Raw genomic sequence first — 12,936 nt, 5'->3', positions numbered from 1 at the left:
TTGTTCTTGAGTTGACGTGTAAGGTTGTATGCTTGTGTTCGTCAGGTCTTTCTGTGAGCGCTGAGTCGGTGGTGCGGGCAAGAGTCGGGGGTTTTGCTGAGTTGGGCTGCAGTCTGACACCTCCATCAGAAGGGGCCACTACTCCAAATCTGTTTCCCTTACATGTGGTGGAGTGGGTCCGGCTGGGATACAACGTCCCCATCCTCATCAAGTTCGGCAGCTACACCCCACGAGTGCATCCCAACTACAGAGGTGAGCGTCACTGCACTCATAAATCAGTTTTCCATTAGTCCTGCAGGAGAGACTCTGCCAGAGGACACAGAGGAAGTGATGCGGCCGTTAGACTTTTATGGGTTTGGTTTTTATGTGCTTTGTCTTTGGAGCTCACAGTAATGTTTATGATTTCATTTTATTAAAGTCAAATAGCACTGCACAATTTATCATAAAAAAACTGTGCCTAAAAATGTGTAATAATAATAACAGTAATAATAATAATAATAATACAAGTTGTTATTGTTGTTATATAATAATAATAATAATTATAAATGTTATTATTTTATTAATAACATTATTAGTTAATATTGCTAATTACTGTTGTACATTAGTACTATTGTTATTGTTAATTAATTATATTAATTATTAATAATCATTATATAACAATTACTACTACTACTACTATTACTACAAATAATAATTATTAATTATTATATAATGATTAATAAAAATAATAATAATAATGTTATTGTTAGTATTCTTTTAATTTATTACTGTTGTAATTACTAAATAAAAATACTAATAATACTAAAATAAGAAATAGTAATATTTCTTTTAAAATAAAAAGTACATTGAATATATTGCAATTGTTAATTAATCATATTAATTGCTACTATTATTAATAATAATAATATCACGTAATGTAATAACATAAATAATAATAATAATAATAATAATAATAATAATAATGTTGTTAGTATTTTTTATTTTATTACTTTTATAATTATTACTAAATAAAAATACTTAAAATAAGAAATATTAATATTTGTTTTTAAATAATAAATATATTGAATATATTGCTATTGTTCATATTAATTAACTACTGTGAGTAATTATAATAATAACAATGTAATGTAATAACAATAATAATTATTAACAACAACAACAATAATAATTTATTATTTATTATTATTATTATTAGTTGTAGTAGTAGTAGTATGTTAATATTAAGAAATAATAATATTAGTGGCTAAAAACTGAATATATGATTATGTAATAATTAATTGTTGTTGTTAATTATTTTAAAATGTTTAGTAATACTAATAATAATAATAATAGTAGTAATAATGGCTAAAACAATTGTAAATATATATCAGTATGACTATGTTGTAGTAGTATTAATAATAATAATACATTGTTATTATTAATTATTAATATATAATGCTATTAATAATTATATGATTAATAATAATAATAATAATTATTATTATTATTATTAATATTATTATAGTGGTAACATTCTGAATATGTCAGTATGACTAATAATCATAATAAAAATAACTATTAATATTATTATTACTTACGTAATATTATTAATAATTATAATGTAATTATTACTAAATAATAATAATAATAAATTATTATTATTATTATTCTGTTATTGTCAGTATCCTTTTATTTATTTTTTTACTACTATTATTATCATTATGCAATAAAAATACTTAAAATAAGAAATAGTAATATTTATTTTCAAATGTAACTTATGTTTAATATTAAAATATATTGAGTATTTAACAATTAAAAAAAACACTATAAAATAATCTGGTTTAGAATGTCATGAAGCTGAAAAATTAATGACAGAATTTCAGATTTGGTTGAGTTGTATAATTTCGTATAATTTTGTATAGCTTCGTTTTCCAGGCAGGCTTCTCAGATACAGCTGGATTTTTACTGCTTGGTTACTGAAAGCTGTCTAAAGGTTTATTGCTATTGTTAGGAAAGACTATGGGGTGCTCAGTTTTACAATCACTTGTTTAGACTCTGGAGGCCACAGCCTTCGTCCACTCAATAGCCTACGATAGTTCCTGTTGTTGTTTCTCCAAAAGGTGCCGACACAAGGCCTGGAAAAGGCTGATTTCCCGGGCAATTCACCAAGAGTTTCCTTGAAACAACTTTCAAGGCTGTTTGGGGTGCTTTACTCGTTCCCGGAGAGGTGCTTGGCGGAGTAAATACAGCCATTCGCCCCGGTGCAACTGAAGGAGGGGTCGTGCTCTGGAATTTATTGAAGGGGGAGGGGCATTGTGTTGTTAAACGAATATCCCCATATAAATGACCCACCCAAACAAGTGCCCTGTAATTATGTAGAGTGTGTGTGTGTCTGCGATTGCTGGAGATGCTGGAGGGAGAAAAGAGAAGGGGGCGCAGGCAATAATGAATGTGGAGAGAAAGGGGGACGGATGGGGAGGAGGGGTGCGCAGACGTTACGGCCCGTGGGGGTCGTGGGTATTGAGCGGGACCCTGGATTAAGAACATTTGGGGTTAAACTGAAGCGGGCCGTGTGTCTCCGCCGGGATCCAGTGGGTTTGACCCAGTAAGGGAGAAAATTGTTTTTCAGGACTGATTTAAGAATAGACAGAAGGTGTGGGAATAATGGATTTATACGGGATGCTGTACCATCATTGTGTCAGCCTGCAAAAGACAATAAGTGACATCACAGCCAGCCTACTGAAATAACTTAAACAAATCCATATATGACCATGGTTTTCTGGACATTCACTACGGTATTTTTTTGAAGTAGTGATGGACAGATAATTGGTTTGACTTATATTTTTTCTACACTTTAATATCAATTTTATTATTGATTCTTCCTGTTGCTTGTGTGCGCGTGTGTGCATCTTATTAAATATATTATGTTATATGAAATCTGCTATAGTGCTATAATGTTACTAAGTATTTTAATATAAAAAAATATGAGTACTTTAATTTAAAAATAGAATTTCATTAATATATATTAATAATAAACATTTTTACTTAATTTAAAAAGCTCTTTATTATTTTATATAATAATAAAATATATCATTCTATGATTGGTTCTTTAATTTTATTATATAATTTATTTCTAATAAATATATAACATAATAATATATAAGAATTTTTTTTAAATATTAAAAAGTATTAACTTCATTAAATATATTTTATTTTATTAATATATATTTTTTACTTAAATACTTTTTACTTTACTTAAATTATTATTCTTATGTTATTTTATATCATTTTATGTCTATATACATACACACACACATATTATTCTAGTGTTAGTAATATATATATTTTTAATTATTATAACTATATCTAAATATCTTAACATTGTTTAAATGGTTTCAATACATAAAAACTAATACGTTTTTTAATTAAAACATAAATTATTTTATTTTATTTTTATTTTTATATTTTTAGTGGTATAATGTGTAAATAATATATAAGTAAATAATATCACACAGAATAAGTAAATAAGTAATATGTTTAAATTTTATATATAATAATTTGTTAGTTTAAAATAATTCTAATATAAATTATAATTCATATTTATATTATTATAGTATCATTAGTATTTTTATTTTAATTATTATAACTATATCTAAATATTTTAACATTATTTAAATAGTTTCAATACATAAAAACTAATAAGTTTTTTAATTAAAACATACATTAATTAATTAATTAATTTTATTTATTTTTTATATTTTTAGTGGTGTAATGTGTAAATAATATATAAGTAAATATATCATATAGTATAAGTAAATAAGTAATATATTTACATTTTATATATAATTTATTAGTTTAAAATAATTCTAATAAAAATTATACTTAATGTTTTATATTATTATAGTATTATTAATATTATTATTTAAATTACTATATCTATATCTAAATATTTTAACATTCTTTACATAGTTTCAGTACATAACAACTAATACATTTTTTATTTAAAACAAATTATTTTTATTATTAAAAAAATAGTTTTAGTGGTATAATATGTAAATAATATATTTAATATAATATATTACTTTATATAATTTATTCGTTTAAACATAATTCTAATATAAATTATAATTTACATTTTGTATTTTTTAGTATTGAAGTATTTTCTTCATTCTTACTGTTGTATGTTTTTTGTTGTAGTCTAATGATTAGATATTATTGTTAGATATTATCTGCTTATTGTTTACTTAAAATTGCTTATATTATGGGTCATAAAAAACATTATCAGTAGGTTTTTGCTTTGAAGTACCATATCCATGTCCAGATATTGAGTGTACGTCTGATATCATATCTGTACCATAGTATCACCACAGTATCGCTGACATCAGTTCTGGTGTGGTCTGGGTTTGTTTCACTTGAATAGGTTTTGATAGGAGATCAAATGGAAATTTCCATCTTTTCCCAATGGGATGTGCTGTGATTGTCAGGAGGAGCATGTGTTTCTCAGACGAGCCCCTCTGTGTCTTGACCTGGCACTATGGTGTCTATCAGCACCCTGGAGGAAACTAATGCAAAATCAATTAAGATTTGTTCTGTGGTGTTTAGATGGTGAGTCACGGGTTAAAGAAGGGCAAAGGATGAAATTGTGGAAAAAGCAGATTACTTCCTGATTCCATGAAACAAACATTGACAAATCATAGTCAATAATGAGAAAGGAACATCAGGGAAAGAAAGAAATCGCCTGTTCGTTCGTCTCTGTCTCTCTCTAAGCTGCATCTGTGTTTAATTTGACTCTTATGTCTGGCAACAGTTGAAGCATCTCATGGCTTTGAATCTGATGTATTTCCCCTCTCAAATTAAAGACTGAAGGATATAACATTCCCAGACCGCACTGCTAAACCTCACACCACGAATGACAAGATAAAACCTGACCTGCTCATCTCTAAATATAGTTCTGCAGCAAAACTGTCACGCTTTTATTAGAAAAGAAAAATAAGATAATTAAGATTTTTATTACAAAAAAATTGGTGAACACGTGTATATATATGTGTATATGGTATAATGATTTTTTTTTTTTTTAATATAATTTAAATTGTTAAATAGAATTACATTATTATTATTATTATTATTATTATATGGTATGGTATATTTTTTTATATATAATTTTAATTTTTAAATGTGATTACATTTTTATTATTATCATTATATGGTAATGTTATTATTACTATAAAATGATATTATATGAAATGTTAAATGTGTAGTTGTAACAATTAATATAATATATTTTATACATATATATATATATATATATATATATATATATATATATATATATATATATATATATATTTTTTTTTTTTTTTTTTATTTACATTTTTAATAACTTTTATAATTTTATTTTTATATTTTATATAATTTAATATTTAATTATTATATTTTATATAATCTAAACATCATTCTATTATTGGTTCTTTAATTTTATGTAGAATGTCTGTAATATATATGGAATATGTTACATTTATATTTAAATTCTATTTATAATGTAATAGTTTAAAAATAATTCTAATAAGGTAAATGTTTATGTTTAGCCTTATTTAAATTATAAGTGTATCTAAATATTTTTAATTTTTAAAAATAGTTTAAATATGTCAAATGTTAATATCTGTTAATTTGGACCACTAGAAAAAAATTTTTTTGTACTTTAGTCAGCGTCTATGTGCGCTGCATCCATTGCTGCTGACTCCAAATCCAAGCCAAGAAGTGCCATGTTGAAGTTTCCAATCGGTGGATAAGATATTTGCTGAATTTCAGATTAGCGTGAGAGCTAATTGCATTCTTGGGTCGTTAGACCACTTTGATCAGGTCTCGGTTTGGCTGAGATAGGCTGGGATGGCAAAATGCTGACAGCTGTGGCACGTTGCCCACAAAACCCTCACGAAGTGAAGGAAGACCATCTTTGTTTTAATTTTAGTACTTTCCCCGTACCCGTCTGCTTTAGTCGAGGCACGTGAGAGGAATCAGTCAATGTTTCCATGACAGGGAAGTTGTGTAACACAAACCTGGTCGTAAAAATACCAGAACAACTCATGCAGATCAGCTTAATGGGTGTTTAAGTGGAATGGTTGTTCTCATCTATAATTATTACACAGATGTGAATGGTGTTCATGATGCTTTGTGGTTGCCAGGTTGGTAGGGGTTATTGCTACTTGGTTTCTTATGGCTACTTTGTTTCTTACTGTTCACTAACGCTAATGTTTGCTCAGCATGTTTATTTCCAGCTCAATATTCTGTTACACTTTCAATTATGTCAGATTACGCTGGATCTGCAGAGTTCAGCATGTGTGGTGTGGATCTTGAACGCTCGGCCTGTGCTGTCAGGAGCCGTTAGTCTAAGAAGATCTGATCAAATGCGCCCTCACTTCCTGCCTCGTGAGGAAATTAGGGAACGACCCCCCTGAGGGAGAGCCGTATGATAAAACCACAAGATGCAGGGCAACATGCTGCTATAGCTCTGTCTGTGGGATTTTTTTTTTCTCTTTAGAAACTTTCGCTCTTTTCAAAGTGAACTTCTTGAGTTATTTGGGATCAGAAGACTTGTTTGAGCATTTTGAATGCAAAGTGCACAAAATTTGAAGTGCATGTGCGTCCTCACTGATCTTATAGGGACAGTAATGTTAATGCTTACGCATATTAATACCTGGGATATCAGGATATTGCCAGAATATTATCAGGTAATTTTACGGACATTTATGTTAACCCTAAATCTCAACACAATGGAGAGCAAAATTTAAAATACAAGTAAAACAACTATAAAAAAAATAATAATAATAATAATAATAATAATTACAAGAAATGAACTATAAATACAGAATTTTTTTTCATATTAATACAGTACGTTTTGCCCTATTTTTAAAGTGTACATAAATTAATGAATAAATATTAAATGTTAATTTATAATTTTTCGATTGTTAGTATTTTGTGTGTGTGTATATATGTTCTGTATTTTGACTATATATATATATATATATACACTTTTTTTATTTATAATTTTTTTTTTAAATATGGTATACATCAATATAAATATAGATATTCTAATTAAGCGTATAAGCATTTTTCTAAATAAATAATCAGAATGCAGAATAAAATCAATTTTTGATATTTATTAGTAATTGTGTGTGTTTATTGTATGTGTATGTGTGTGTGTGTGTGTGTGTGTATATATATATATATATATATATATATACACACACACACATACATACATACATACATACATACATACATACATACAGTCATGGGCGACATTAGGGGGGGGCAAAGGGGGGCAGTTGCCCCCCCAGATGGTTAGTCCCCGTTGTCAGCCACACTGCAATTGGAGCGGTTTGCCATGCCCAGGCCCGGATGTACGGAGGTACTAGACGGTGCTAAATGCCCTCAAACGAAAGCAAAAGCAACTGAAGATCTGGCAAAATAGCCAGACTCATTGTGCAGTGTAGAGAGCTTCATTGATTATAACAGCACTTGTGAGATCGCGATGAACTGAGATGAGTGACGCTTTTATACGTGATAATAAAGTGAGCGAGCTTTGCGCACTTTCTAGGCTATAATCCGTTCAGAATTTGTATGAAACGTTCGTTTTATATGGTGCAATGTCTCGGGATGACATCTGCATATTTATGCTGGATTCGTTCTTCGCCCGGCTCTTGTCCGACAGCTTAGCAGAATTCCCGGCCCGAGTCCGACCCGAGCCCTCTTCTCCCAAAACCGCTTATACTACTGTTCCAGCTATTAAAATAGTCCAGTTTTGTATGCAATGGCGAAGTGATTATATTTCGTTTTTTATCAAGTTAATTTAAACGTTTTGAAGCATTTTTATTTTTGTTCGTTAAATATAAGTTTTTGTTTTTTAAAGTAACGACAAAGCGGCCAGCGGAAGACTGATCATAGTCTGTTTGATCAATTTTGCCTTCTGAAATCATCACGACTTGCCTAAAATAAAATATATATAGATATAAAACAGTTCAAATATAAATCAATGTTAGTTTTTAGGCGCATATTCAATCATTTGTGTGGAAGCTAAAACCGCTTTGCAGGACATGGAGGCGCCAGCGCGATCACTTGCATTTTTTTCAGTGGCAACCATTTTAAATATTCCGTCATTTTTGCTGATAAAAGTAAGAATAATACATCATTCCAAACTGTAAAGGGTCTACTTTTATTTGTGTGCATGCACTCACAATATCACCAAAACGTTGCAAATGGTGCTTCTAACATGAAGAAAGCAAACATGATATGCTGTCTGTGGTCTCAACAGGAGCGCTTCACAAAAATGAACCGAAACTCATCGAATACATAACTCACAGACGTGATACATATATCTATGGAAAGCTTTAAATTATAACTTAACGAAATGAAGCAAATCGAAAAGAAAAACGATTTCATTATGTAATCTTTAAGGATACATTTCTCTCTAAAGGCGCATCCAAAGAGGAGATGGCGAGTCAGGATCGGCAACTTCATCCTTGCAACACTGACTCAGAAAACAGTAGTTTATTAATGAATAATTTAAAAATCTCTTTACTATTTCCCCCGACACATTCATGGTAATAACTTTTGCCTGTGCTTTGTGGCAAGCTTTAGCCTATTGCGTGCGCTTAAACGCGGAACTGTTCCAGCTGAGCTGAAGGCGCGCTCACTGCTGCTGCTGACGGAGACACTAAACGCCTTCCGAGCCTGGTATAGAAAGTGAAAGCAAAAGTGTTGTTTCCAGCAGCGCGGATTTTTTTTTCATCGCCATATTTGGTGGATGTCTAAAATATAAAAATAAAAAGAAGCCTAAAACAGGGCCGAAGCCCGTCCCGCGTCTGAACTGTGACGTGAAAATTGGCCGAAGCCCGGCCCTAGGGGCGTAAAAAAATCGGGGCCCGTCGGGCTCGCGCTGCAATGCAGGGCAAAGTTCAGGAATGAGTAATATGCGATTTATGACAAAATAGTCCCACAACTGATCGTTCATTTTTTCTTAACTTGTTCCACCTTTAGTAACAACGAATCAAAACGGATACATTTCACGTGACACGGGAAAAAGACACGGAAAATCAGAAAAGCAGCGTGCACATTTGGTTAAAAATGAAAGGCTGTCAGCTGACACTTAAAACGGGAATCATCGCCAGATTCAAGAGTCAAAAGCTCGTCCACAGCTTAGTAAAGCTGGCAACCTCTTTCAGTTATTCTTGACTGCGCTGTATTGACTGCTTTGGTGCGTTGCAATACGGTAGGGGATTGTTTTGATGCTTATCCGATTTTTTTTTTCTCTTATATATATATAGAGAGAGAGAGAGAGAGAGATATTAGATATTAGATATTAGGTATTTATAATAGATATTTATAAAAAAAAAAAATGCTTATGCTTAATTGAATGTCTACATTTATGTAAATTGATGTATATTGTACATTTAATAAAATATATATATATATATATATATATATATATATGTGTGTGTGTATGTGTGTGTGTGTGTATATATGTATATGTATAATGTTTATTAAACATATATATATATATATATATATATATATATATATATATATATATATTCTGTTTATTAAGCATACAATATACATTTTAATTAAGCATATAAGCATTTTTTATAAATATCTAATGAAAATGCAGATGATTATCTATCTATCTATCTATCTATCTATCTGTCTATATTTATATATATGTATGGTCCATGACAATGAGTAACAAATAATTAACCTTAAACAAATAGTATATATATATATATTGTTAAGTTAATTCATACACAATACAGTAAAAAAGTAGCATAAAATAAACAAATAAGGATTTTTTCATTTTTGTTTTGGTTTTTTTTTTTGTGATGTAAAGTTAGCATAATGTTATTTACATAATCTATGTCAGTTGTCCCTGTAAATCTCTAAATCTCGTAGAAGTTTTACAATCAAAAGCAGTTTCATTCCCTGTATCTACTATATACGACATGCAGTGGTCAGTCTCTTCATTCATGTGATCTCCTCCCCCATCAGCTTTTCACCGATCAGCCCTTTCATCGCCACATCTATTCAAAGGCAAAGTCACGTTACCTTTGCTTAACCTTTGGTTTGCACTGGTTTTGGTTTCGCATTTCTTACATTCCTCAACTCAAGTCTAGGTATCTTCAAGTGTTTAATCAGTGCTATGAAACAATGGCAAAAAAACGTAGACGGAAGACTTTGAGTTTACCCTGAAACCTGTCTTTCTGCTCAAACTGAACAGGTGTAGTCTTCTTTCTCAAAAAAAAAAAAAAAAAAAAGAGCAAAGAAACTAGGGATATCATGTTCCCAGAGTCTTAGAAGAAGAAGGGCTGCCTCAAACAAAGACGTGGGTTTAATCTAGGGCATCAAGGAACCAGATCAGACCAATTTTACTCCGCAGGTCCGTAGGATTAGGATCACCATACTTGACTTCTTCTCCACTGGGAGATTTTATACCTGCTTTTAACTCCTGAAACTACTTCCTCATGCATGAAAAGTACAGAGTAGAATTTGCTGATTTTAGACAATTGTATTGACCAAAGTAATATTTAATATGATTTGAATAATATTTAAAATGATTAGATTTAGACTATGTATATTTTATTTTAAATATTGTATTGTGAATTTAAATGTAATGTTAATGTTAATTTATTTAATAATTTAAATATTTTGTAATATTTAAAATGTCAATATTTATGTCATACATGTTTTATTTCAAATGTGTATATATATATTGAATATAAAAAATAATGTAAAAGTCTAAATTATAATTAACTTAAATTAAAGCCATAAAACATTTTTTGTTACTTGAAATAAAACTTATTTAATTTAGTTTAACTAATAAAAAAACTGAAATAAACACTGCTGAATTCAGCTTTTATCACAGGAATAAATTGAATTTTTATTTTTATTTTATTTTATTTTATATTATTTTGTCTTATTATCTTGTTTTATCTTATTATTTTTAATTTGTTCATTTAAATGTGATTTAATATTTATAAATATTAATATTTATAAAAGGTTAATATTTAAACTATATTTTATTTTAAATATTAAATTGTTAATTTAAATGTACTAAAGTTAATTCATTTTATAATTCAAATATTTTGGTAATATTTTAATAATTTTATATTATTGTCTTTTACATTTTATGTCAGTTATTAAGTAAATTATTAATATTTTTTAAATATTGTTAATTTATATTAATAATGTAAAAACTGACTGATTTAAAAAAAGACTAAACTATTTTACATCAGAGTTATTATAGTTAACTAAAACCATAAAACATTTTTTTTTGTAACTTGAAATAAAATGTACTTAAAAATAAACTTAAAAAAAATAAAAAAATACAAACTAAAATCTAAAAATAAAATCCAATTCTAAAATATTATGAACTTAACATCTGTTTTCAAGATAAGAAATGTTTCTTGAGCAGCAAATCAGCATATTAGAATGATTTCTGAAGGATCATGTGACATTGAAGACTGCAGTAATGATGCTGAAAATTCAACTTTAATCACAGATATAAATTATATTTTAAAATATATTAAATTAAAAAGGATTCATTTTAAATCATAATACTTTTTCACAATATTACTGATTTTACTGCATTTTTAATCAAATAAATGCAGCCTTAGTGTAAAAAACGCGTTAAAAGCTCATAAATGATCAGCTGAGATGTTTGCACTTGAGACACTTTTGCTTGAACTTTTACATGGGTTTTTCTCCAGCCAATCATTTACTAGCACATACACATTAAGACATTCCAAAGCTCTGGATCAGCGTTATATGTTACCAAGTGACATCTAGAGCCATTTAAAGGGTTTCCCAATAATCCATGCTGTTCGTTTAGCAATAGCTGGTTGAAATTGGTGGCAGTAAAACGTTTGCTCTATTGATCTGTGCCTTCAGGGCTCAAGCATTATCCCGTGAGTCTCTACCCCTGGCCTGATCTGTGGGACGAGGACTAAAGCCTGCCAGACGGAGAGCAACAAGGACAGCGTTAACTGTAATCTATCCCACGACAAAGAGCTATTCATAGAGGCTTCAAGCGATTATCGTGGCTGGAGGGGGGGTGTTTCAGCGAAAGGGGGTTAAAAGCTGATAGGGCAGGGGATCCGTTCACCCCCCAACCCAGACGTGTGATTGTATTCAAATCAAAACACATCCCATAATGCAGCAGGGCCCTGTCATCCTTCAACTCACACAAAGAAAAACAAGTTCAAGGCCTTTCTCAATACAATCCGTCTTTCTCCGTAGGTGCCGTGTGTTATTTTGTGACACATTCTGGTTGTATTCACGAACGGGACGGCGAGTGGTGCAGCTGCGACAGTCGCGGGGCTTTCCGTTGCCCGCGGACAATAGAGAGGTTATCCCTCCGCTTTAGCAGCGAGGGATGGAAAAGATCAGCGTGAACAAAACAACATGGGAAAGATAGAGTAGGCTAAACTAAACTGAACGCTACATGTTTGCTTTCCACAGCCGGACAGCGGAAGAGGCCACCCGCAGAGAGCGCTTCGCTAGCGGTGACGCCCCAGGGAAATTTTTAATGGGGTGGCCAGATGGGGACAGTGGAAATCTTAGGGTGTCACCAAGAGGGTCACTGTTTGGCCGGTGGTAGATGTTGTAACTACACAGTCTGGAAGCAAAAAGCATCTTCCTCTATTTACAGACATTTAGTAAAGACATTTGCATTTTAATTCAGTTAAATTCAGATTTATTTATATAGCCCTTTAATGATACAAATCATTGCAAAGCAGCTTTACAAAAAATTAAAGCATTTAAGAAGATGATATGCCAGTTATTTTATTTTTTATTTATAGTTTATAGATAATATTATGTTATAACTACACATTGTGATGTTTTGCCAATGCCTTTTTTTGTTTGTTTGTTTTATTTTATTTTATTTTATTTTATTTTATTTTATTT

The 12,936-nt window shown here is 30.1% G+C and overlaps 1 protein-coding gene across 2 annotated transcripts in view; it reads left to right on the top strand.

The window, feature by feature from the left end:
* igsf9b (immunoglobulin superfamily, member 9b) overlaps positions 1–12,936 on the top strand; it is a 64,935-nt gene that overhangs the window by 21,728 nt on the left and 30,271 nt on the right. For both annotated transcript variants that reach the window (XM_051117889.1, XM_051117888.1), the window contains exon 3: positions 46–252. In XM_051117889.1, coding sequence (XP_050973846.1) covers positions 46–252 — 207 coding nt within the window. The remainder of the gene's footprint in view (positions 1–45; positions 253–12,936) is intronic.

Source organism: Labeo rohita, chromosome 8 (assembly GCF_022985175.1).
Source record: "Labeo rohita strain BAU-BD-2019 chromosome 8, IGBB_LRoh.1.0, whole genome shotgun sequence".
NCBI classification, from domain to species: Eukaryota; Metazoa; Chordata; class Actinopteri; order Cypriniformes; family Cyprinidae; genus Labeo; species Labeo rohita.
Note: the sequence above shows the minus strand (reverse complement) of the source record. Positions and strands in the feature narration are given on the sequence as shown.